The sequence below is a fragment of the Centruroides sculpturatus genome, unplaced genomic scaffold, assembly GCF_000671375.1.
Source record: "Centruroides sculpturatus isolate CEXI.00-Female unplaced genomic scaffold, Cexi_2.0 scaffold171, whole genome shotgun sequence".
NCBI classification, from domain to species: domain Eukaryota; kingdom Metazoa; phylum Arthropoda; class Arachnida; order Scorpiones; family Buthidae; genus Centruroides; species Centruroides sculpturatus.
In genome coordinates this window covers 583,420-611,153 of record NW_019384470.1, presented here as the reverse complement: position 1 = coordinate 611,153, position 27,734 = coordinate 583,420, and the positions used below count along the sequence as shown (strand labels likewise).

At 37.1% G+C, this 27,734-nt stretch overlaps 2 protein-coding genes and 1 long non-coding RNA gene across 5 annotated transcripts in view; 1 reads left to right on the top strand and 2 right to left on the bottom strand.

The window, feature by feature from the left end:
• Positions 1 to 6,829, bottom strand: part of LOC111621153 (homeobox protein OTX2-A-like) — a 37,836-nt gene extending 31,007 nt beyond the window's left edge. Inside the window, exons 1-2 of one of the 2 annotated variants that reach the window (XM_023363216.1) lie at positions 6,558 to 6,829; positions 6,318 to 6,473 (exon numbers count right to left, since the gene is read on the bottom strand). The gene's annotated coding sequence lies outside the window, so the exon portion shown is untranslated. The remainder of the gene's footprint in view (positions 1 to 6,317; positions 6,474 to 6,557) is intronic. The other variant, XM_023363215.1, reaches the window with a different exon arrangement.
• A 21-nt stretch (positions 6,830 to 6,850) lies between these two features.
• LOC111621154 lies at positions 6,851 to 14,018 on the top strand. Of its 2 annotated transcripts, XR_002756012.1 has the most exons (4): positions 6,851 to 6,995; positions 10,864 to 10,996; positions 11,106 to 11,361; positions 11,428 to 14,018. It is a non-coding gene; the product is annotated as an uncharacterized LOC111621154 (long non-coding RNA). The 2 variants fall into 2 exon arrangements; XR_002756013.1 differs by lacking the exon at positions 6,851 to 6,995 and having other exon boundaries at positions 10,519 to 10,992.
• Positions 14,019 to 20,964: 6,946 nt separating this feature from the next.
• Positions 20,965 to 27,734, bottom strand: part of LOC111621132 (EH domain-binding protein 1-like) — a 110,241-nt gene continuing 103,471 nt past the window's right edge. The window contains exons 16-18 of the mRNA XM_023363203.1: positions 24,550 to 24,623; positions 23,270 to 23,384; positions 20,965 to 21,557 (exon numbers count right to left, since the gene is read on the bottom strand). Of these exons, the coding sequence (XP_023218971.1) occupies positions 21,479 to 21,557; positions 23,270 to 23,384; positions 24,550 to 24,623 (268 nt within the window). The 3' untranslated portion in view covers positions 20,965 to 21,478. The remainder of the gene's footprint in view (positions 21,558 to 23,269; positions 23,385 to 24,549; positions 24,624 to 27,734) is intronic.

Genomic DNA, 27,734 nt, shown 5'->3' with positions numbered 1-27,734 from the left:
CTTTATTTCCTTCGATAAAATATTCATCTTCAGTTAAATTAAACAATTTAAAGATTTCTAAATAACATTCTTACATTATACACGAGATGCAAGTTAGTTAATTTACGTTTTACTGTAACACAGAGGGAAACAAATGTATTTTAGCCATTAATTCGTCGAAATGAATAGAACTATAAGGCTTAACCCCTAAACATTTTACATTCCTTAACTCATTTAAAAGCATTCCTTAACGAAAATTCCACCAAGCAAATAAAATGAAAGAAAATGACCTTCCTTTCGCTTCACTTACTTCATTTTCTCAAACAAAACAAATAACCACCTTTGTTTTTACAGTAAATTTACTGTCATTTACTTGTAACACATTAAATACTGTAAATAACAGTAAATGTACTGTTATTTACAATACATTTACAGCAAGAATAATATTTTGTTGAAGTAATTATTATTGTAATTTTACCGTAGCATTCATTAGAATAAATTTATAAATTTCAGGTTTAATGCAACTGATAAAAATAAGCGGCTCGAACGTAGATAAAGATTAAATTTGCTAATGACTAAAATTGAAGAAATTGACGAAGAGAGAAATGTAAATATAAGAAAGAAGACGATCAAAGAAGAGTCTAGAATTGTGAAGATTGATTCTTAGAAAGTAATCAATAATTTAAACTCGACAATCGCAGGATGTAATCTTTTTTTCAGATCTTCTGGACGAATGTAGGGAGTGGAAAATGGTAGAGTGTAACAGAAGGAGACAAGCAACACCTATTGAAACGACACAGGTGTGGCTGAACGGTGCCTTACAGGATACGTTAAAACAATTATTCTGCTCAGCAGCACAAAGTCGGTAGGAAAGGGGATTTTAGTTAAAGATCCTACTCGAACTGACAGATTCACTGGTCCACAAACCAATGCTGAGAAATATCTCTGAAACAGCGGCTTCCTTTGATAAGGAGAAGAAAATGGCAGTACATACAATAGCGGCTATTTACTAGTAGCTAGGGGGTCTGAATTACAAACCTCTTAGAACAGTAGTGCGGAGCCGGTCCAACTTAGGAGCCTATACATTTCCGTCTTGGAAGCAACTTCTGTATGTGGGAACTCCATAAATATTTAGCTCAAGTCATAAAATATGTGATAAATGATTTTTATCTGACGTAGAATCGATGTATTTAGTTAAACGCGGCACCAATATCCGTTTTTCACTATCCGATAACAAGATAGCGAGATAAAGTTGCTTAAATCTTTAATTCATTTAAAACTAGTCTAAAATAAATGAGCAAGTTCTCCTTTTTTTCCACTAAAATTATTTTTATCTCCAAAATTCCGAATTCCCAAAGGCGAGAGCATTAAATTCGCTAATTAATTCCGCAGAAAACAAAATATCGTTTAAAATCTAATAAACGTTCGAATATTTAAAAAAAACTTTGAAAGAAATATAATTAAAAATATATCAATAAAAATATTAAAAAATCAAAACATGTAGAATTACAAATATTAACTTTTTTTGGATGTATTCTTATACAAATCAATAATCTACAAACAAATATATTTAAATATAATTAACGATTTATCTCATGAACATGTTGCTGTTAGAAAAATATAAGTAAAATTTTTCTGGAGAATCGAAAACTGACATTTCGAAGAACAAGACTTCAACAGAAAAGATCAAAAATATTGATCGGAATTGCTGTTTTTCCAGAGGTGGAATTTTAAGATGGTGGATGGTGCAGCATCACTTATCATCCTCTCTTTCTCACTTCTCTCTACAGCACAAAACTCTGATTGTTTTTATACATTTTCCTCTTACATATTTTATCTTCTTTGAATTTAAAAAAAGCATTATTCTTATTCTAACGCTGGTATTATTTCTTAAATAATATAACTTCCTTTTATACTGAATTCTCTTATAATTGTGTTGAACACAATTATAAGAGAATACAGGTTTTATCACCTTTAAGTTTTAAATATATTCAAATTAAGAATTATTTTATAGAATTTATTATGTAAGAATAAAATTCAAGTACTGGATAAGGAGTTAAATACTATAATATTGATATAATATATAGAAAGAGCATCGTTCGAACAGCCTTTTTTTTTTATTTTGAAACTTAGATGCGATTCTAACGATTATCATTGGAAATCTCTGAAAAGACGAAATTTAAACGTTGTGATAGGAATTGCCTTTAACTAGATGTGAGTGTTTCTAAGCGTATTCAGTGGAAGAAGAAGATCCGTATCTTAAGAGCAACTAACAAAGACAATATAGTATATCCTCCATATAACATCATCCATTATTTTTTTCCTCTTTGCCAACAGGTCCACCCCATCTGACGTAAGCTAGCCCGAAGCCATCAAGAAGTGACTTTATGACAGACGACGTTAGTAGCATCGCTAGAGTCATTCTGGAAATGCAATTGTCGTGTTCGAGTGCCCCGGTGGCTTGCATAATTGTGGCGCTTTGTGGCGGATTGACGAGAGTAAGGCAAATATTTGACAGAAATCGTGAATTACAGTGCCGAGAGCCGCTGTGTCAATAGGGTAGGCCAGGCAGCCATGTCGCACTCGCAGTGAATTCATAAATTCATAAAGACTTCCTATGCTCAAGTACTGTTGATACATCCGCTTCTCGGAGGCCTTTTTTTTTATTCGTCATTTCTACTAGGCCTAATGGATTCTCTTCATAAAGGCCTTTCGCCCTCCGCTCTCCTAATTTTACTGCTTCCTTTCATTCTAATTGTAGTAGATTGTTGTTATGGCTGCGATGCCGGTTAGACTCTTCGCAACTTAAAGGGCCTAGGGGAGGTAAGATCGTTTATTCTTTTACTGTTTATACAGCAAATTTATAAAGTTAAAAACTTTAAAAAAATTACTTTAACTTCATTATTAACTTATTCTGCATTTTAAAGTGGAATATAACACGAATTAAAGCTTTGATAGCAGGGATAATATAAAGAAATTCACAAGGCTACAAAAGAATCTTTTGTTAGAAACAATCGCCTTAAAGTGAAATTATCAATTTTTATGCCATGAACACAAACATAAAAATGACTAAAATCGAGTCATAATATAATTATTTAGAAAAATGAGAAATAAACCGATTTGACTAGAGTAAAAGCTCGCTAATTACTCTGAAAAAGGGCAAGTGACCGAAAGTTATCCACTCATTTATTAAAATTAGGTTTAAAAAAGAATCATTTTTATATGATCGAGGCTTTAAGGGTCAAGCCAGAAAGGTTTCTTTAACAAATTATTCGTTTTTACAGTTCTTAACAAATTATTAATGGGATGAATCAATACTTTAACAATCACATTAATTAATTTACTGGAAAAATTCTCTTGGCTTAATTATAAGCTTTATAAAAACATAAAAATTTTAAGTATCGAATTAAATAAAAAAAGCAAATATATGCGGGATGAATAATTCTGTAAAGTCTCTTTTACCTTAAAGTCCGTAAGTAATGCTAGAAAGCCTATCCTACTGGAAACGAAGGAAGATTCTGTGAAAGACCACGCACCAAAGCACGATTGACTGAATCCCGCTTTGGGAAACTCTCGGCGACACTCGAATCTGTGTGAACACGACAGATGGGGGCGAGACTATTTACATAAAATATATTAAGTGCTTTTGTGTGATTTATAATGATTCCGAGCACACATCGTCGCCACTCTTTTTCATTCTCGCCTTTCGCCACTCGTGATAACTTGCCCTATTTTACAAAAGTCCTATATATATATTTCCCGTTTTAAGTGCCCGTTCCGTGCCTTTTAATGCTCGTCGTCGAGGTCCTTACATTCCGTTGCAATGGTTAAAATGTTAACTTCACGTTTCTAAACAATATTTGAATAAATAGCCAAGAAACAAAACTCCCGAAGATGAGATAAAATTTATTCTTCACGGCAGAAAATATTTGAATTTTATACATAAAAAACGGGGAAAATTGCCTTTTTTTATGTTTTTTTTTAAAGGAAAGCTATCCTATCGTTTCATATTTCCGATTAAAGAAGAAGACGATAAGTACTGTACAGTGTTTCCTCCCGTTTCTTCTTGTTTAATCGACGCGATCTCAACTTAATTGTATTCCCCCCTGTAAAAAAAGAACTTAGCTAATTAGATCATTTTTTCATTCTCAAAAAAATATGAAATTTTTAATAAATTTATTCACGCAAAATTAATTTATTTAGGCCTACAATTTTGCTTAAGTCGTGATTGAAGAGTGACTAGATCTAATTTAGACTTCATTCTTCCTTTGCTTTGTTGCAGCCGTCTTGCTTTGCTAGTTCAGGTATAAGCAGATAAGAAAGTGGCTAAATTTGTGAGCGTTTAGTTGTTGCAAGTCGAATGTCTGAATGCTTTTTGAAGACTAAGAGACCGAAGAGAGAATATTTGCAAATTTAAGCGGTGTAGACCCGTCTTAACAATGGCTACAATGGAGCCGAAACTGGTTCCGACCAGTCGCTTCTAAAAACAGAAGAAGAAAGAGTGGCGGTTGGAGGATACATTTTAATCCGGAAACGGCACACAGTGTCCAGATGGCATCAGTGCAATTACTGCGTGTACTAGTTTGCTATCAATGGGAAACGGTGGGGTATCCATTGAAACGAAGCATCCACCGTCAAATGCGCCCGAGTTCCGATGCTTTCATCAGTCGGGTCGACGTGGATCAATGATCCTTTCAATGACGACTTTCTCTTTTTGGTGTTCTTCCAAACGCTTCTAAATAAAACTAGGAAAAGTGTTAAGGAATCTTAAATGAAGGGGGAGTGAAGGTGAATAAACACTATAGTATAATCCGGCAGACAAATAACCCGGTCGAACCGAGGATAACAGAAGCAAACAGATGATCATCTGTGTACTGTTTGTCCTCTTATACGAGTAATGATCAAATAAATCTGATTTAACGATCGCTAGCTTAGCCAAGCTCATTAGAAATCGTTTTTTTCGTACGGTGCGGTAGCCACAGTGTTCTTACTAAAATCCCTGACAGTGAGGCATGTTTTCTTCTTAAAAACCAATCGTTACAACACCCACTTGAGGAAAGATAAGACTAAAATCCCATAAAAACGTTTGTGGTATTGCAATTTTCTTTGAAAAACCCTTTAAGAGATAAGATCCACCCCATGGTAGGCACAGTCGAAAGCGTCATCCATTTTCTTATACCCAGAATTCCTTGTTGTAACGATATTTGCTCCTCCTCCCGACTGGAGACGGTTTCCTTGGTAACCAAGATAACGAGGATGCCGAGTTGCCAGCATCCTATTGGTTCGAGATGTGGGACATCGACAATGAGTTCACCTAGGCACGAGCCGAGGGGTGGAGATTGCGATATAGGCGTTACCTATACCGATGCTATTTGCACATAACGTACGTCTCTGTTTGGCCGTCTGTCAGCGATTCTTTAAAACCAAAGAATGGCTCCGGTAATAATCATAATAACTTTTTTCTCTTCTTTAATTCCCGCAGCCTATATAAAGCTGACGTGCTACTAACCCGGGTTATAATTGGCCCGGTTCCATTTGCCGAATGGTGTTCTTCTCTTCCCCTTCCGACTGCACGGTATCATCAATTAGAAGTAGGCTATAGGATATTGTTACTGCCAGAGTAGTGCTGGCTAACATATCACGGTGCAGACGGCTCTCTGTTTGGTTATCAACGGAGCTCGCACGCTGGCATAATACGCTGTCCTTTATCTCGGCAGTCCAGCCTACTTCTCTTCCCCCGGTTCGCAGCTGGGGGAAGGGAAAATATATGTGAGACTGGCTATCTTCTAGCTTACAACTGCCCAAACTGATTTTAGGGTAGTTTTTCCTTTCAGATAGTCTATACAGATATCACTTTCGGAATACCAGGCTCCGATTTTAAAACTTTCTCGAATCAATTTAAAGATTTAATAGAAAAATTTTTCCTTCCACCTCGCAAACTGTAGTCTTTCCATTCAATTTTTATTGTTACAAACATTTAACACGCACTTTAAGCAGCTTTCGCTTTTCCATGCCATAATGACGTTTAATAACAAATTATAGGGCCTAATTTGCAGCTTTACACCATGTAAATTAGTAAGTGGAAAAAGCGAAACATAAACAATTTAGATAGACGCTAACGATTGTCGTTTCGGATGTATTTTTGGGGGATTGGAAAACGTTGGGACAATTATGCCAAAAAGTCAGTTGGGAGCGGAGTAGAGCGAGCACAACCTGACATTAGCTAATTTAAAGCAAGCACGACTGACACCGAGCGAAAGTCTGGCAAACAACATCATCCCACAGTAAACACTAGGATCCGACATTGTTGACATTAGAAAATCGATCTGACTACTCACTTGTAAATGAAGCAGATTGTCTTTTTCCCAGATACTGATTCGAGAAACGAATGTATCAAAATTAAAGGCGGTCCTGTCTGTTTATGCGCCGCATTTGCAGCTTCCGTCCTCCGCAATCGTCCTTCGGCTCCTATCGTTTTCATTCTAAATTAATAACTGTTGAAAAAAATCGATTCCGAATGAAATTTTTAATTGGTTTTCTTTTTAAAACTTTTTCAAATTAATATATTTCGCTGTTACCCCACTTTTAATCTGGAAGATTTACGAATGTCTTGATTGAAACTGAAAAGATGATTTGGGATTATCTGGATAATTTTGATGAGTTCCTGCATCTTTTTAATCAAAGAGTAAATGAACTGCTTAATAACTCCAGAGATCATTTCGGTGATTGTATCCGTCCCGACTCCATCTTGGAGTCGCTTAAACACCAGCGGAAAGCCTGCTGTTGTGTGACGTCGAAAGGAAAAAACAATAATAAACAAAAATCGACATTTGTTAAGAATTAAATTATTATAGGCTACGTAATCCTGTTTACAATTGTTTACAAAACTGGCGATAATTGTAATAAACGGGAGGAGAAATTGATGACAAAATTCTCGTAAATAAAATTTTATTTTAATTAATTGGAGAGGAACTAACTGGAAATTTTCATTAGTAAACATATATCACGTCCTGTCGGTTAGTACTTAAACCTTAATAACCGAACTGTTCGATTTTACTAATTCCTAATAGCAGCGTTCAATTAAGATTAATTTATCAATTCGGCTTTTGCAGGAGTCGTCTCTATTCTCGTAAAACAATAGAAAACGTAGAATTATACGTAATTTGAATACACGGAGAGCACCCTCGAGTACTAATTACCGGAGTAAAATCGATAAAAAACGTTTAGCTTGTAAGTTTATAGGTCTGTAGCCTGTCGGCTTTTAAAACATAATTTTGTAAGTGGAGGTAGAAAGGAAAAGAAGTCAAAAAGAGCTTCACAATGCCGCTTCATAATGCTACATTACTATTTGGCATAGTGATACCATGTCGGAGCATAGTACCATCAGTCATACCCTACAAAGTATTATTGTTGTCAAGTTAGGTCTGACAACTCTTATTTTACGGTCGGTATTTTTCGATAGTAGTCGAGTGGTAGACCTTTATATACCGAGTAGATATATAACTTAAGTGAAGCGTCAAATTGCTTTTCATATCGGCTGAATTGAGTCACTTACTCGAATCGTGGGGTGAAATCTGTTCGACCGTAAGTAATACACGCCCAATATACAAGTATATAGACATGCCTCCTCCTCCAGGTTTGGGATATGTTTCAAAAATGAACGCCTTCTTTTGTGTTTCGTCTTATTCGAAAATGCACTTTGCTCTACTGTACAAAACAACGGACATTATACCGGTCCAGGATGATACTTCACATCATGCGCGTACAGATGGATACTAATATCACCTGCCTTATTGTCATTATAAAGAAAAAAATGGCCTAATTGCCAACGATCTGCGGAATTCATCACTCCAAAAGTTGTTAGCTTTATCTCCTTTTTTTTTTTTGCTTAGAAGCGCGATATAATAAGAAGACTTCCATATTAAAAATTGCAAACTAACTTCGTACAATCATCTGTAGATGACAGTTCTAAAGTTTATCATTATAAATTTCAGTAAGTGCAGGAAAAAAATTACACGAAGCGAATAGTGGAAGACGACTGGGTTCAGACAAGATTAAATTAGAATTTTAGACTAATTCTATATTTAATTTCAAAGAATTCTCAATTACAGGAGTATTATTTACCGTGTTTATAAGCAGAATTATCTTGAAATATTGGATTCGCAGCTCTAGCTTATTTGTTAATCTAAACTGGATAAATTGGATGCCGAGAATTCTAACAAATCTATTGTCTACAATCCGAACGGAATGCCAACCTAATTCGTATCCACAGAAATAGCCGGTAAAAGAAATAGAGACGGTGACAGAGCATGATGGTTTAAAATTAAAATGAAAATTTTCATAAGTAGAATCGTTTAACGCTTGAAAAATTAAGTGGATAATTAAAGGATTTTTTTTTCTGTGCTGAAAAACGAGTTAATAAAATAGCAAACGGTAGTTATAAGAGTAGAGTGATAAGGGTGAGGACGGTCTCCCTTCTCCGGGAGCTTTCTAGTAAATTAATGAGATGAAGTATATGGAATTAGGAAAGGACGAGGAGAGCGAGGCGCAGAAGTGATCTGCCGAGTGATCTACCGACTGGCTCATCAAGAATCCGAACATCAGATAATGCGAGCGGGGCATAGAAGTAGATGACGCTATCAGTTCCTGACAATCTGGAATTTGCCAGGGGAAGAAGCTTTGTAGAGACGAGGGGAAGGCGCATTGCCTTCTTTCCATCGGGTCAACGGCGAGGACATTTACCACTTCAGCAAACAAGTGGGACTGTAGAGTGAGGATGTTTAGGGAACGTGATCGGCCTCGTCCCCCTTAAAGCCCAGCAATGTCGTCGAGCGAGGTGGTAAGGGGAAGGGGGCCGCCACCCCAGGTGTCCCCTAAACTTGTCAGGTGTCTGAACCCCGTTGTAACGAGCACACTCTCTCTGGTTATCATTTTTTCCTCCTTCCACCTCCGCTACTAGAATATACGTATATAAATTTAGTGGCACGTAAAGGCCGTTCTGCACTCTCGATTTGTTTTGGCCGTAATTTAACGCTGGGAAAATGATTTTTCTCGGCATATTTGACGTTTTAAAACCATAAATCTGCAGCGGGTAGATGGGCAAAAACTGCTGGCCGTGCGTCATGGCGGATTAAAATTTTATGTATTATTGTGCTACCCACAGTGTCAACAGTTAATTTCTAGGAGAGCTGCCGGTGCATCTATTACACAAATAAAGTCAGCAATGTTCTCGGTCATTTTGGTACGTTAATGGAGTCGGTTAGCCGGGCCGGAAAACAAACGCGCCGATTTTTAAGCATTTCTGACACATCGTAAAAACTCCTAACTGTTAACGCATTAATCCCCGCTACCTAAGTTATAAAATTTTACTGTGCCTTAATGATAATACAACCGCTCGACTAGTTAAGAAGTATTACTAGTTTAACGAGAGTTTTAAAGTTATTTAGTGAGTGAGTAGGTCGTGACGTACTTACTAACCGCTGTTTGTTTCGTCGTCTTTCGAGATATATCGTGTATTGTCACGGTTAACTATCGTGTGGTTTATAAGAGGCTTAACTTACTTCCAGTTTCGACTAGAGGCCAAGTAGTTAAAGCTAACCATGTGTTTGGATAGAAAAGAATTACAATAACTCACCACTCGTCTCGTTCACGGTCGATATAGTTAGACAAACGTTGTTTGGTTTATGACTTAACTTTGTAGGTTAATATGTGTTTGATTGATATACACGTGTGTGTCTGTGAATCCATCAGCTAGCGTTGTATACATAATTATGTATCACTGCCAACTTATCTCACCTTGCGTCCAATCACGGCATAGCAACACACCCTCTATCGATTTGGGGTGGTCTGACTATGGAAACGCCATTGCTACGCTGCTGCTACATACCGTGTTTTCCTCGTTTACTTGATTAATAGTTTGACGTCGTGTTTAGAAATTGCTATCTTTGTAATTCCGAAATAAACTTAATGGATTTCTCTTCCCCATCACATCCAATATCAGTCTCATATATTACATATAAATTTCTGCATTCGAAATACCTAAATTATTCTATATTAGATCTCCTACGATAAAACTATTACGCCAAATATCCAGGATAACGAACCTTTCCAAATCCAATTTTTTATACGTTATATTATCCGCTTCTCTGTTTTCTAACCGCTGCAAACAATAATCGCTAATGGTGGTCGACCTGTGGCACGCGTGCCCAAAGTGACCTATAACACGGAAAGAATTTGCACCGCACGCAATATCCATTAATGTAAATATTCGCAATAATTAATAATTGCAGCATCCTGATATCGTAACACTTCGATAACGAGAAATTCTAAAAGTATGAAGAGAGAAAAATTACGTAATTTGATTTCAACTTATATTCATTTTACTTTAGGTTCGATTATATTCTTGCAATAGAACTTGTATTCACTTCATTTTTTACTTTATCAGACATATACTTTATTATTCCTTTCAATAGTTTATTCTAATGAAGTTTTAGGCCTCTAAATTCTGGACATGTATGTGATTCTGACACGTACTCAAGAAATTTACCACCCTTGGTCTATATTACAAGCCATACGGCACTAAGTTAGTTCGTATATCATCACAATAAAAAAAACGCGTTGTCAATGGAAAAGTAGGCAAATTTTATATGGTAAGAGTGATGAAAAGTGACAAGAAAAATGACAACATATTCTCCAATGATTGACCAGATGTCTCCTGTCGCCGCCCTGTAATCGGGCACTTCTCTCCCGTTTCCTATTCCCTCTTTTATACAACCGCACCATTGTCCACGCACTATTACCTACCCTTAGAAATTACCATGAAAATGGCTACCAGTGTTTACATTTTGGTCCAAGAAATCTAACCTCTTTGAAACTCGTGAATAGGGTCCGGCGCGAAGTTGGAGTTTACCACAAAGCTTCGATACCGAGACTGCGACTTAAAGAGCTACTGAACTGCCCGCAGGCACTACCAAACTCTGCTTCCACTGCAAGGAAACAGAATAAACATACCCAGTAGGTAATTTATATTGTAGCTTATGCTAATCCTCTAGCATCACAGTTCAGACATAGATACGTTGTCTATGACATCTGTATCCACACCGGACTGACAAAATATCTTCTGACAGCAGACGGGTATGCCGTGATTGACATGTAATGCCGAGCCAAGCGAGTAAACAATGCTTTTAAGGAAGCACATAAGCTGGACCGTGGTAGAAAATAAGGCAGATTGGGCGAGTTTTGAGTGCCTGGCGCATTGTCGTCGGAACCAGGGTGACTCGGCCATCGACGACACAAGCTCGGAAAAGTGCAGTGGACAGCTTTCGACCGATTATAGAAGTCAACGAGGTCCTTTATTTAGGGGAGGTTTTCGTTGGAGATAAGGTTCCTTCCATTTTTATCGTTATGCGGTACGAATATTTAATTGTTCTCATTACTTATATATTCCAGATTGTCGAGCGGAAGACGAGAAAAAAGAAGTAGGAGAAGAAAAGAGGCCACAGGCATCGACGGAGACTGAAACGGACACGAGATCACCAGAGTTCAGAGAAGGTCGAGCGCGTCAACCACTAGAATGTTAGTTGGATGGCCAATTAATTATTCATCCGTGTCTTTTGACTGCGGTATGTCATACATTACAGATACCGACATGGAGAGACTGACAGTGGCCCCTCTATCAGACTTTCGGATCTCTGTATAGCCCAAAGGGACGTCACTAACACTGCAGAACGGTGACATACAGAATATGTTCTTTATTCTTAATTTAGTCAGCAGATTCTTTGGTATTTATTCTGCAACGTTGATCCGGCAAGCGACAATTAGACTTAATTAACTCGCAAAGAAATCTTTCGACGAAAAACCTAACTTTTGTCGTCACGTGATTGACACGGATAATGTTTTAGCGTAGCCAGGTTTAGTTTATCCGCGCGTATTCGCGATTTACGCGATTGCGGATAGAAAAAAAAAAACAAAAGAAAGCGCCCGAGGCACGGATAATCCGGCATTACAGTTTCGTATTCTTTCTTGTTGCGCAAACATACTTTATTGTTAGTCTATTGGGCCTTTGGTAGTAAGCCAGAAAATTGGTGTTGTTTCAAAATGTTAATCCGATTCTGGCTGATAAGAATGGTATAATTCAACCACTATCTGACTCTAAACCATTATAGATAGGGAGGTGCTTTGACAAAGAAAGCGAATTGCCTTAAAAATAACTTTCCATAAAGTATATCCTAGAGCATATCTTGTTGCGTGACAGCATTCGATTTCTTCACTTTCTTTCTTCACCTTTACTTTCTTATTTTTTTCTTCCTTTTTTTCTGCCATTGACGGTCTAAACAGTAACATTGAAAGTTGAACTGGCCGAGTATAGAGTTACATCGGCTCTTGTTACGAGTGTATGCGGTGTCCCATCGGGAAACCCTACATGGTTGCCGGAACCCCCTCAAGTACCTCACTAGTGTCCAACGGTAATCGTTAGAATCGCATTTGTCAGCAGTTCTCGCACATGCTGGCACACCAAACTTCAATTTTTTCCTTTCGAATTAAATTATCTTCTAATCCTTTCTTTTGATTATTTATAAAAATTTCATAATATATTACTTTATAAAAAAAAACCTTATTAAAAGTTCTCCAACAATTCCTTACACCAAAATCCTCTGTATTGAAAGAGGGTCAAAATAATCGAGTCCACAAACTTTCTCAATTCGATTTAGGTCTGTTTTGCACCATTAAAAGAATAAATAGATCCCAACGGTCCATAAGTTATGGCGGAGTCAGACGTTTAAAGAATTTATACGATAATTTAAGGGTATAAATAACGAGTACGTCCTGGCAGCAGCGTGTACCAAAATTACAAATTGAGATCCCGGATTTTCGTACGAGCAGGGCACGGGCCGTGGTCTAAAATATTTAAAACCGGCCAAAGAACGAGGATTAGTGATTAGTCCATCAACGGAGTAATAGCTTCAAAAAACACTTTCTCTAAGGATGTACAAATTGTCGGAATTACATTAAAAGAAAATACGATGCTCCTCGGCAAAGGAAGCTGCCAGAATGGACGATGATTTAGTAGATGAAGAAGATGATTTGTGAGTAGCCAACGGCTAAATCTCCGCCATTCCGCGATAACGATCTTCAACGTGATGGCGTAGTTGTGGTCAGGTGGGTGGAAACGTAAAAGAAAGAAAGAAAGGAAAGAACTGCCTTCCTCGTATCTTAGGATGGTATCTGATTAGAATCAATAAATCAACTGGTCGAGTTTGTGTGAGATTTCCAACCTTGGTGTTCATTACGACAAGAGAGCCGCGAAAACAAGACGAGACGTTTACGACTTACTGTAAGAAGGAACAAACCACTCCACCCCTGGTGATGTCGTAAAGTGTTGTCGCTGCTACTGGAATTGTAAAACCGCAGGCCTTGTTAGGGTTAAAGTCATTTATCAAAGGGTCGTACCCATAAACGACAACAAAACTAAGTTAATGAAGCCACCTGACTATCTCACCTGTACATTTCGGTGGAAGCGGCAAAGTCCTTCCGTCGTGTCTGGAAGCGATGACATGTCTAAACAGAGCCAGTCGATGCCATAAAGTCGAAATCTTTTAATGTTCTTTCAGTCCTTTAAGCGCATTACTGTTAATCAAGCGATTTGCTGCATCAAAACGCGACCCAGTCATATCTTGGCAAACAACAGTCTTGCAAAGGATTATCTACGGGATCCACAGAAATATCGTTAAAAATGTTTGACCATGTAGAGACTCCAACCACTTTAATCGCTTTATTTTGACTATCGCGGCCATATCAATTTTTACAAGACCGGAAACGCCAAAGTTTCGTTCGTCTGTGCATCTGTCCGTTTATATGAATCGATAATTTGTTTCTAAATTTGGATCGTTAAGAAATTCGTGGCAAAAAGAATAGAGGAAAAAAAAATCTTTGGCCTTCTGGGAGTCGATTCCTTTAATTTTTACTTAATATTCTCAGAGGTAATGGCAGATCGGAGGGAGTATTTTATACTTTTTCAAAATAAAAATTAAAGAAGAAAAACTGCAAATTGGTTGCAAGATACGCGGCAAATTGTATTGTTTAGAAGATTTCTTTTCTTTCGGAAAAATGTAAGAATTTTTTCTTTATCTTGTTAAGCAGGCGTTTTTTTCTGTTTAAAATTTATCGATAGCTGGCCATGTTTTTACACAGTAAATGATTACTATACTGACTTTTTTTCCAGAGACTTTATTTTTTTATCGAATCTTCTTAGGCGTCTACAGGGATCTTTGACTACTTTTTCGAAATATTTTCTATATTTCACGAATAACCACCGGAAAAATACAAAAACGTATTCTCTATTATCTCGATGTGGGTTAATTATTTTTCTTCCTCATTTCTGACATCTTCCTGGTTGCCGTGTAAAATAATCCTTTCCTTCATTCTATGCAGGCCTTATTACCTTCGGCTTTTTTTTTTAAATCCTTAGGCCTGTAATCTCTAGAGAAAATAAAGACAAAATACATACAGAGAATGCAATTTTTTCCGCGGCACACCTCTACTAAATTGGTAGGCATTAGTGTGGGCCTAAATAGCGGTATAGAAACATTATATGGCGATTACCACATAAGCTTTGTTTATTCTTTCATTTTTTTTCTTCTTGCGACTACATTTTAATCTTAACGCACTAAAAATACCGTCAATTAATTTTTTCTTTACACTCAAACATTAACGAACTGGATCTTCTACTTTTGTCAAATATTTCTATACAGACGCCAGCGCCTAAACTGGTTCTAGCGCCCCTGCGGAGAAACTTCATAATTTTGAAAAGTCGATAATTAAATAAAAAATCGTTTTCGAATGACATACAACATAGGAATAAGCAGTAACTAGATATGGGCAGACAAATTTATTGTTCGATCGTTGGCAAATGCCAGGCCATGTTTCGCCTCTTCGCCGTCCCGGACTATCTATATATTTGACAACACGCTACCACCAACCGAGTGGTGAGATACTGTTGGTGTCTGTGTGTACAATAAACTTTACCTATCTGCTTCATAAACAGTATCTCTGGCAGCCACAACTAGGTCCTACACGTCGCTGACTCGAATACGCTCTCATTGGTGTCTGCACGCTTCAGATAGCTCCTAGATGAGCATATTTACATTCCACCATTCTATATCTTTACTCGGCAATATAAAAAAAAAACTTGTCTTTTTTCCGTCGGAATCGTTTATGGCTAGATTAAGCGACCAATGTAATTAACTATACTAATTTGTATAAAAACAAGGCGGCACTTTTATTAGTAGGTAGATTGATACAAATTAGGAGCAATCGAACCATCACTGCAAATCATTAAGCCGTATCTATCGAGAAATCCCGAGGAAATTCTATTGTCTCCTCTTCTATCTATAGATAACTAATGACGCTTTTGATTAATACTTTCATTCATATAATATAATTATGATAAATATTACAACCATAACTGCAAAATAAAAAAAAAATTGCCCATAGATGTGAAGCGCTCCGCGCTAAAGTCCATTTGCCCGGAAAACTTTTTATATTCACTATCTTAAAATTAGTTTAAATGAGTTTATCATCTTTCCTCGGGCTATTATTGCTATAAACCGGATAACGAGCTTAAGCTATTAATTGTACAACGTTTGACAGGTTCGTATCGAGTTAAGTTTTTCTACTAATGACGATAACAGGTCCGCATCGTGCGATGTTTATAATGCTTATGATTCATAGACTACGCGGGTTAGGAGCGACAAACGAATGCATTTGCAAAGTATTAGTGGCGAAGAGACAGTATATTTAATGTAATAACAGGCCCAAGCTGCTGCCAGTAGATAATGAGAAAAAGCTAAATCAATAAATATGCTTAAATACAAAGAACAAGTCTATAATAATCCCCACAGACGAAGCAGATGGCGCGAACCAGGACAGATGGGTGAGGGGTCAAGCCAGGAGTAAAACAATAGGAATGTGGACACTCAGTGTGTGGTTGGCCATATCGCGGTCTACCCCTTGTCGACACCGAATCTTACTGTTTTATTTCGACCATCATTTACATTAGAATTATATTCATAGTCGAGCTATGCATCCAGCACATCTGGTCTCCATTTCTGCGTGGCTTTTAAGGACCACACAGGACTAGACGCGTCCTGCTGATTCTTCTGACAAGCTACCTGCTTTAACCGTATATAATACTAGAAAGTTTATAGTCGTTCAGTCCGCAAATGTAATGTATTTAGATAGAAACACATCATTCACTCAGTTTTTTTTTGGGTGGAGCACAACGCTCTTTCGAGGTGTTGTAATTTAAGATTTTTATTCGGTCGGTCTGTCTATTCTTTAACTGGCACTATCGATGGGCATTGCGATGGGGTGACCTAAGGATTTAAAAAATGTATTAAACTTTAATTTTTACGAATAAATTTTGAACCCACAAAGCGGTAGCTGCTCATATTTTTTCTTCTTCCCCGACTACATACCGATGCGGCTTTTCCGTGAGACCCAAACAAGTTACAAAGCTTTATGCATTCGACCTGTTTTTTACTATTTTTTTTTCTTCAAATAAAATTTAGTTTTAGAGGATTACCATCGTGTAAAATACATTTAGCTAATTCTTATCTTTTCTTACTTAAATAAAAAAAAAAAAAACTCAGTTACACCTGCCTTTAAAAAATGCATTGCATTTTTTTTTGCCTTCCTCTTTCATTTTGGCGTAAAATAATTTGTATGTTTCATAAATTAGGTCTATAAAATTTGATAAAAAAAGCGAATCAAATATTTGCGTTTAAAACTGACATTCTGTAATTAATATTTAAATATTTTTGTTATTAATTAATAAGATTAAAAACGTCTTATTAACATTGGCTTGTTTTTTTAAACGAGATGAGAAAATTCGAGAGATAAACTACTTTTAAAAACGATTTTGGCTAATCGGGATAATGATTTTTATAATTTAATTCGGTGTCGGTAATAAACACGAAACAAAAACTAATTTTGATTTAATAGGTTGGAAGAAAAAAAAAAGAATCCAAAGAGAGAAAATAATTGAAAAGAAGACCAAATAAGACATCAACTTTTCTAAAATGATTCTCGCTGGTGGAAACGAGGAGCTTCTCTCATTGAACTGAAGTCACTAGAAAAACAACAGCTTTTTTTCCCCCTTTTCCTCTTTCTATTTTCTTATAGAGCGAACGGGGACCACACCGAAAGCGGTACAGGGCCTATCTATTTTAACATCGGTCAGTGACACCGGGTCCTCCTCCATCCATCTTCTAAACAGACACTGAACAAACGGCCTTGTTTTATTTAAAACAATATTTTGAGTCTGTCCAAAGCTAAAATAAGACGCAAAAAAACTCGTTTTAAAAATTTTGACGTAATTCTCCACCGTAGAAAATATTAAAATAATGCGTGTAAAAAACTGACAGATGGTTACGAGCGGAGGAACACTCGGTTTTAAGCACACTCGTGGTTATGGAGCACGCTTCATCAACCACCCGATATCTTTACTAAGTTATCTTTTAATTAATATGCCGCATACCTATCGAGACTAAAGGATGCACCCGAGGGAGTACGACAATTTTCGAGTAGCCGAGTTTAACTTTAAACTGATTAATTTTCCAAATACGCGAAACAAAATTAAATAATATTTCAAAACAATCGATTATTTTGTTATCGTCTTACAAAATGCGCTTCTATTTCTGGCAAGATAAGTAAATATTTAATATTACAATTAGATTTTCCATAAGAAATCGAAACTGGCAAATAAAAATGATTAATTATGTGTTAATAGAACCGTCAATACAATATAAATGAGAAAAACCTTAAGGGGATCGTCTCGAGCCAAAAGCTTCCATCTGTTTACAGTTCATTGTTCATAATTCAACCACCGTTATATCGCATCATCGAGCCTACCCTGTTACAAGATGGGTGTCAATGCCGGACAATGAAGAGTTTTTCAATAGGGGAATGAATATAGCCCTTTCGCCAGCCCATCCAGCTTTCTTCCACCCCAAAAGGGACATCTGTTATAGGGGGCCGCTCTCGCTTAAATCACAGTTCAACCCTCTAATTTTATTACAAAATAAATAATTTACACATTTCCACTGTAAAAGCTCATTGGGAATAACTAAATATAACAGAAAGAGTAAATATTCCTATTATTAAAAACGATTCTAATCGATTTACGTACAATCAAGATGGCGAAATTCGCAGTTCCTTTATTGTTTGTGGATGAAATCTTCATAAACGCATTTTTTAAACAGCTTGAGAAATAGCCTTATATCCGAACCTACTTAATGCTTTATCGCTATCCACTAAATCGTTTTATTTAAAAACTGGATAAACTTAATGGAGAATGCAATGTTGTTAGTATACAATGGAGATAGAATGATATTAGCGGATAATCCTGTTTGCATGCTTGTCTATAGATCGTATTACTCGCATTCTTTGCAAACATTATTGTAAACATCACCGACATCACTTACTTATTTGATAAAGCGAAAACTGAATTTCTAATTTAGTCTAAGACGGTCCTCGCACTTCTTTATTAGATCCATAAAAAAAATTTATTCGTTTTTGGAAGCTGCGGATTTAAATCTTGGTACTGTAAGTAGCGGCAATTGTTTTGACAAGACTGTTTCCTCGCTAATAACATCGAAAGGATTTCGCAGCGTGTCAAAAAGTGATTTTTATGCTAGAAAAATGTCAGGTAGACGTCAAATAAATTTTTAAATGTCAATAGATAATAACCAACTATCGTTAGATTAAACGAGAATATAGAGAGAGAGGGAATCGGATCGAGCAGGGAATCTCTAATGGGAGACTAAGAAACAAACTGTTCCTAGCCAAAAGTGCACCAAAGACGTCGTGACCGAGCCAGGACGACAACCCTCCGCCATATTAATTATTCATAGCTGCTGATGTGGAAAAGTGGCGAACACGTGCCATCAATTCAATTAGGTGTCGAATCACAATAGTAGGGGACGGTGACTCCACGTGCGCGCTCAAAATATTGTCAGAGCAGCTTTTTGTACGCGGCCCGGCGACTATAATTTTCGTCTTGTAGCCTCGATGTAACGCTACACCTTATTCTCGCGCGGCTTATAGGCCTTATTGGTGGGTGGAGTAAGACAAGTATTAGCGCGCCTACGTCATTATCACTATTGACGGTGTTCGGTTACTAGCCGTTAGTCAATTCAGTTTCGCCTCTCTATAATGAATCCAAGAAGCGTCATTTTGCAATTAGCGAAAAACCCAATTTTAATGGCAAGAATCGGGATATTAGTCATCTTGTAAAACCTGTATTTATGCTCGACTGGCACGTGTTTATTAAAATACAAGGCCAGATAACTTCATTAATGTAATTAATTCTCAACACAAAAATATATAAATGAGTAACATCGATAATTTATTCTGTCCTCAATCACTCCGACAGCGATTAACTTCTATAACCTGGAATATTTTTCGTCTTTAATGATAACATATAGAGAACGATGCAAAAATAATGTTCTATAATATACGCATCCAAACAAAGAGTTAAGGACACAGAACAAACTATTTCTTCGTTTATATATTAAAATGGACAAATTACGCATGTACAGTATGTTGAAAGCAGTAAAAGAGGACGAGGCGCGAATTATTACGTTTTATAAAACTGGAGCGCGACATTAAAACAAACAAAAACGAATTAAAATTGACACCTGCAAAACAAATAATATTAGTCAAGCAGCGAAAAATGAAGTTCTTAATCGGGATTTAAGCTGGTATTATCTCAAAATATTTATTTTATAACGGAGAGATCATTAACCTCTACAAAACGTTAACTTTATCGAACTCGGTTTGTAGGATTTTTTTTCCCCTCTCTTCTTTTTTCATTATTAAAATTTGTAATAAATAAAAATTTACATAGAACTTCACCCTAAAAAATGATAAAAGGTGCTTTAGAAATTACCTGTAAGATATAATATTCCCTTTTCTCCCATGAAAGGCCCAGCGTGTGTCTTTCAACATCAAATGCGACAATCACACTGTTCTACGTAGTGTTTAGTCTTTGTCATGTATATTTACGGTTCATTGAATAGAATAGAGGGTGTGGGTGGTTTTGGTAATGTCCAGTTGTAGTAAAGCTGCGGTTAAAACAAAAGGGTCCGGACTCGAAAACGTGACCGCGAGTGACTGAAAGGGAGGCGTTGTGGTCAGACCTGTTCGCTTCTCGTGAAATAACGTAGAATATTGTGTAGACGGGTGGATTGTGCACACTAATCTGCGCCCGAAGCCTTACGTCAAAGATAAATATGGTTGTAATAACGCGCGGCACCTCGCATTACCCCTCGGGGTAGTAAAAGTTTCATATCTGTATAGCCACACTAGACAATAGGCTGGGATTTTCAATAGTTTGTGCTGAATGCCGAGAGTTCTGGTGGAAAATTTAACAAGTTTTTAGTTGCGATGTTTTTTGTGATCGATAATATCCGAGGAGAGTAATTTTCGGTAATCCTTCTCTTTTTAAACAAACTGCGCATACAAAGCACTTAACACAAAAGAACGAGGCGCGAACATCCCTCGATTTTAAGAATAGTTTTGCAGTGTTTTTCTCGTTGCCGTATAGATTTATAATTATTGTTAGAAACAAAAGATGCGTTATTTTACGAAGACGAATGGAGATTACAGATGAGGTGGATAGTGCCTCGGGGCTGATGGACTTTTCGTGTTTCTCCCCGCAGAGTTCTCTACCAGCGTGGTTGAAAGGTCTCTGTTATCCTCAATTATCGTCACTTGTCATCTCATATTTAAATCACGAACAGAAACAAACAACCGCGTTACACAAAACCGCGTTGCCTTATATAAATACAGACTTTTCTTTCAGAGAAAATTCCTGAAAATTAATTTTGTCAATCGAGATCAAACAACAGTTAAGCAAATTTTTCTCTCTCTTACAGATTTCTCGTAATTGATTCCATACAAAAAAAGAAGCAACGAAACACACAATAAACGTATAAAATTTTTTTTTATTTGAGCACAATTTGCAATGACAACGTCTGGTGATACAATATCAATGAAGCAAAACATGATTGGGATTAAACAATAAAACAAATTCCCTTCGCGTGTGCTGTTTATGCCTTGTTTTAGTATTTGTAGTGGAGAAAATTCAGATCTATTAGGTAAGAGAAAGTCTTCTTGGCTTCAAAAAAATTGTTAATGCCTTGACTAGGGAATCGGCAACGAGGTTGAATGAAACTATAAATAAGGACAGAAGGCGTCACTGTATAAACACACGTTAAAAATGGCACGGCACAGAATGAGAGATAGAGAGAATAGAAGAGTACAAGTATTCTTGTCTGTTATATATATATATATATTTGTGTGTATATATATTTTTTATTTATTAAATGTATATATATATATATATATATATTCGAATGCTTCCGTTATGTAGGCTTTTAAGTTCTGTAGAAGGGACGGGATATCAGCAAACGAGCAACATGGACGGGGAAGGGGGCGGTCACTGGATCGCACAGTTCCTTTCTTGTCGTAAAATTGCTCCTTTGGTAGCATTCTCGACGATTTCGTCGTCTTCTAGCCTGTGGAAGACATCAGTTGGTTAGACACAAACGAAATAATCACGTAAAGGACACGGGCTTACACAAAAATAAACCAAAAAACGACGACCTGTTTTGGACCGTCCCCTTTTTTGACCAAAAGGAAATGAATACGAAAATAGTAGAATGGAAAAGCGAGATAAGAGACACTACCAACAGAAAGTCAATATAATCCCCTCGACAAAAGGGAAGCCAACCAGACCGTCCAAGTGTATATAATCGCCGGACTCGGACTTCTGAATGGAAACTGTGCAGTTCCATTTTCCCAGGTGCGAAGTTTCACAAGCACTTTGTACGGGGATTTTGTTTCCGCTATTAAGATTGCACAGTCGTCAGAGGAAACCATTGTCAAGTATAAGGTTATAGCGAGCTCGTTCGGTACCAACAGTTCAAAATCAACTCCTGTCCGTACAAACTACGGCAGATGGCACTCAGCCAGTCTAACTGTAATGTTCATTAAGGACAGACATGGTATAGGCTTAAGTCGGCCGGCGGGGGTTGAATCGAACGAGATGCCTGATGCATGAAGTCCGGAGGGACAGTCTAATCCGTACAGAAAATGAGCTGGACTTGGAATATGACGGAAACACACATTCGTAATCCTCAAATAATTACAGCGGGACTGTGTCACGTGATGTGCGAGCGAAAATTGTTAGCTCGGGGAGAAGCGGTTCCGCTCATCGAATCATCTAGCGCCTTGTACTTCGTTTTCCTCGACTTACTAAGAAATGCACCGCGGGCCAAGCGAAAACCATTCGAAATTATAACTGCGGAAACATTTAACGTCGTCTCATCACTCTCGTCTTTAACGAACGAACGAACTTTTCTCCATCAATATAAAATAAAATTAATACTCTAACCAAATCGTCGCTCCTTTTTTTGCCCGCTATAATTATCGATCGCTTGCTGATTTGTTACGGTCAAAGGGAGTCCATGTAACTTTTTTCAATTCGCGAAACGGAAGGTGAGAAATCTGAGCTATTACAAGGGACAATTAAAGGTCGAGGTTATGTGCCAATCTATCATAGAGGCGACCGTGTCAGGTAGGAGGTCTGGTATGTGAGTTACTCGAGACGAAGACTGATGAGTCAAGTGAAGACCTACGCATCAAGGTAGTAGAAGGGGAGGAGGATAGGAAACGTTGTACGGTTGTCCAGCATGCTTTGTTAAGCATGATTAGAATAACAGGATTGAATCGGACGGTGGCCACGTGCACGACAACGCGTGCCGGTTCGAAAACTCCTAACAATCACCTTATTATCCTCGTTGGTCGTTACTATAGCGTAAGGAATTAGTTGTGACACTGTCCAGCTGTTGGTTAGATTCAATCACAGGAAATTTATTAAAATATCGCTATGGTTTCTAACGTGGTAGCGGATTTTCGTTTTCGACCCGAAGCAATTAGGCGTATCCCGGAGTGCATTTCCTTAACAAATTGCGCGGAGGTGAAAGGTCGCACTGCGCCCTCCCAACTTCCTAATAGGTTGGATAAGGTGGTGACAAGAACGCGCGACTGTTGAAACCAGAAGCAAACAATTAGCGACCGGTTGATGGAGAGGGAGTGGAGGTAGTCGTCCTCCCAAGCCATACTGTTGACTTTGTAACACAAGACCAGATTTCCCTTCGGACATATAAACAAAATTCTATCAATCAGTGTTACATAAGCTGGTTCCGAGTTCGGTCGCAATACTTACGCCTTCTCCTGAGTGTCTAAATGTTGAACTAACTCGTCTCTTTTGTTGACGATCTCCACCAGCTCTTCCAATAACAATTTCTCGCGATGCTTTTGCGCTTCGGTCTTCTTACAATCTGCAAAGGAAACGTTCAATTTAAAGGGAAAAGAAAAAAAAAGAAATGGATACCAAAATATACGTAAACGAAATCCATTATGAGATTAACAGATAGTTCAATACATTAGACAGAGGAGGCAGGAAAGGAAGAAAAAACTCGGCTGTCCACTTACAATCGCGCATCGTGTTGTGACAAGACATCTCGGGGGACGTTTTAGCGGAACTGCAAATGGAGCGAGAAATTCCCTGCGATTCCACAGAGACTAAGAGAATCAATAGAGCAGCCATATTACCTTGTCTTGTGTTACCGACAGACAAGTCCCCACGGATCTCAAAACACCGAACAGAGAACCAATGAACAAGAGGTCGGGATATAATGGAAATAACTTCTGACTTGGTCCCTTCAAATATTAACGACAAATTAAAGGAGTTCTCCCGACTATCTTTCAGAAATACTCCTTCCCCTCTGTCTCGTGCGACCGACAATAATACCATTTTCCCTATCAATCAGATGACTGCCGACTACTAATACGCGGATTATAAGGGTATTAAGTCCGGTTGTGTGGATGTAATACCTGAAAACCAGTCCTTCTATCAATCCCCCCTACCCCCAATCGAACAAAGACTACATTTGCCTGGTCCAGTAATGCATTGCGTGCGAGGTGTTGCGAAGCATTGTCCCTTGTCTAATCCACCCACTGGTTCATGATTGCTATTTCGTTCTCCTTCTGTTTGATCCTATCTATTCCGTGCAAATGATTCCAATCCGTATGTCCTGCAATTCGTCTTAATTAAATTAAAGATATTCAAAAACGAAAAACTTGCGACTACAAAAAGTTTCCGCTGCCAACGGGCCACGTGTTTGTGTTGTTCCAAATCCACCTTCATTAAGACGTAATTAGAGTGTGAGAACATTTCGCCATCAGATTACAGCTGCTGTTGTTGGTGACATGTTGTTCTCCGGGCAACGATGGCTTAACGGACTGCTGCTTCTGGCAGTGGAACACACGTCTAATCCAAACAAAATCTATCGAAAAGGTTCGAAACCTTAACTGCAGTAAAAACAAAACTTGCAGGGAACCAAAAACATTATGTTGCCCGAGGAACTTCTGTCATCGACAGCCGGATCTTTTCAAAAATAAAACATTGCCCCGCATAGAAATGTCTTTTATGCAAGAACTCACCTTCAATCTCTAGCATGGCTCGTAACTCGCAATTTAATAACTGAAATCTCATTTCCAGATCTTCTTCCTTCTCCCTAAAAGGTAATAAATTATTTATTATCTGCATTATAAACTATCTATTATAGGCTATTATTTCAATAAAATAACCTAAATCTGCAATTTATTGATAAATTGACGATAATACATTTTCTGGCACACACATTAGCCCAAGGGATACAAGTACCTGATACGGAGTGGCTGCTTAAATTAACAAATTGGCATCAATTAACTTCTACTAATCCGACTTCACAAATCCAAGTCTTACTAATTCATCACGTGTTAGTTGTAAAGCGATCTGACTCGATAATTGAGCACTATTTAGAAAACAAATAAGTTAGACAACTGACAAGATTGGGGGAAGCGTCAGGACAAACAGGTCGTGCTAGATAAGTTAGAAGGCCTCCGGCATGTGGAGACCGATAACTTGGACAAACTGTAATCTGTTAGTTGCACTGCTTACATTGTAACACCGACGTATTGCTTGGATTAGGTGCTCTACGGAAAGGCTATAGTGGGTCTGTTGGATGTTGATGAGATAGGCGGGAGGTCGAACCAGTCAATTTCACGACTGATCAGCGCTCAATTGGCGGGTCTCACTCCCCTCCTCCCCAGTATTGCATGCTGATACGGACTTTATACACTTCGCATGAAAGAGAAGTTGATATTTTGTATTGGACAATGTGGAATAGAGCGGGCGTTGCCTATCCGAGGTGCGACAAAAGAAGCAATTAGGCAGAAACTTACTTCCGACCCCCAAGTTCCCTTAACCTGCCCGGTGGTCCATCTTGGGTGTCCCCATTTTCCTATTGTTAACAGCCGGTGCAGGTGGCTAAGGCTGCTGATTACTCAAATCTAATCCCAGAAGAAATTGAAGTTAGAAGCCATATTGCCATATCACGCGTCGATGTTTACGGAGACCGTTTTGAGTCTGCTTCATTTTTTCCCACACAGTCCTTTGACACAGGTGTGTGGTGCAGGTGTCGTGCAGCATTCCGACGAGCATACCAGCAGTCAGTCAGACATCACAATGAATGCGGGACGAACAAAGCTAGAGAGATGCAGCCGTAGAGAAAAGGAGTTTGGGGGAATCAGCGGCATGACAACTATGTGACCTGGTAAATGCCTTTGTCTGTGACGTCACCGCTGGAAATTTATCGAAAAACGAACACTATCAAATCTTTAAGAAAGCTGAAAGATTGTTGAGAAACAAGTAAAAAGTGTCCCCCTGTAACAACAAACGTCCCTTGTATACACAGGTGTAGCCAGAACTCTGTCCAAACACATGGACAAGTGAGGTAACAACATGGAAATCACCAACGAACCCTAACAAACGGATCTAGCAACAAGACGAGCACTGCATTTAATCCGTCTAGGGGTCATGGTTTACACAAGTGAAAAATTGATAACACCCAGCTTTCTGCGCAGTGCCCATTAGCAGGGAAAAAAGATAACAAAACTCTAGGGACATATAGAGGGAGGATACGAACAGTGAGGATTACGAAAAGAAGATTATGAGGAACAGTGACACAGATATAATGTTGACTAGGAGTGGTGCCTCGTGCCAATAGATGGTGACACATGATGCCCCTAATACTTCTGTCCACTAGGGACGATTTTGCGTTTCCTACGATTTAAAAACGAATAGAACGGGTTAAGAGACAAAATAAACGGCAAATATAACTACTGTATTTTTAAGGAGTCCAGTTAGATCTAACAAGACACTGCAAGCAAAACTATTCTCTTCAATTTAACAAACACCGAAAATAAAATTCTATTACTTGTTCCCAGCTTATAGTCTTTACCATTGAACTATAATATTTTCATAAAAACGAATTTAGAAATTTTGATAAGCATAAATAATTACTACTAACAGCATTTTAGAAAGTAACACGAAGATGCTATAAAGTTATATCATGCAACTGTAATAAGAAATTAATAAATTTATTCATTTTCATTTCAAATTAAAAAAATATATATTAAAATTTTTTATATTACTTTTAACTTTTTTATATGTGACGAATATATTCTAATAAGTCCTAAAAAATCTTTTGTTGAAATGTTTTGAAATATTGACTGCAAAAATCAATCGCCTGCATACCAGTATATTAGTAAAACTTTAATTAAGGTAATAATAATGATGATAATAGATGAATATATAAACTTGCAAAAGGAATAAAGAATTTATAAAAAATTTGATTTTACATTTAGCAGACATTCCAATGTTTTCTTAACTAATAATAATAAAAAATGTTAAAACATTAAATTATTTTAGAAATATTTTTGATAAACTAATCTAATAGTTTATTGTTTTACATTCAAATGAAGCATGTATGTTATAAATATATTTATTGTAGAATGATATATGCATTATCAAAGAAAATATTGTTAATTCATTGTTATATTGATCGTAAACAAACGTATTTAAATCTGTTACCACACATACTATAAAAGCATGTGTCAGAAATATAGGAATACAACAGAATGAAATATAACACAACTAAGCATTCTGACTTTTATTACTTCCTATAAATTTCAAAATTAAATGGAATAAAATGGTAACTATACAAATAATTAGTGATTAAAAAAGGACAGAACATCTGATATCTTCAAATGATAATTAGATAAAAAAATTCATTTATAAAAACTATGCATTTACGATATTAGAATATGAAATCAATAACAACATTTTTTAAAATTATTATTTTGTTAGTGGAAAAATTTCTGGTCTCAACAGCAAGACAAAGCATCTTAAATATAGGCCTATATCAAGGCTTAGGCAAATATATCACTGTATAAATTATTTATCAAAGGTAAATATCACTTCAAAGTTTACATTTTTGATAACTATAACCCATTTTGTAAATTTAGAATGGTGTGAGCTCTCTGGCTCTCTCATTTTTATGCCAATAATCTAAACTAAATTAAAATATTTTGCTCTTTACAAAGTTTAAAATTATTCCTACTACATTAAATACTGAATTTTAAGCAATTTATCATAATATAGTTTTTTATTTTACTCTCATTCAAATGTATCGCAATTTGTATTTCTATTTTTATTACTTACTGAATGGTCTATAGTTAACTATAATTTACGTTGGATGGAAGACGAAATGTTGAAAGCATATCAGAATTGGCTCGTAACTCGC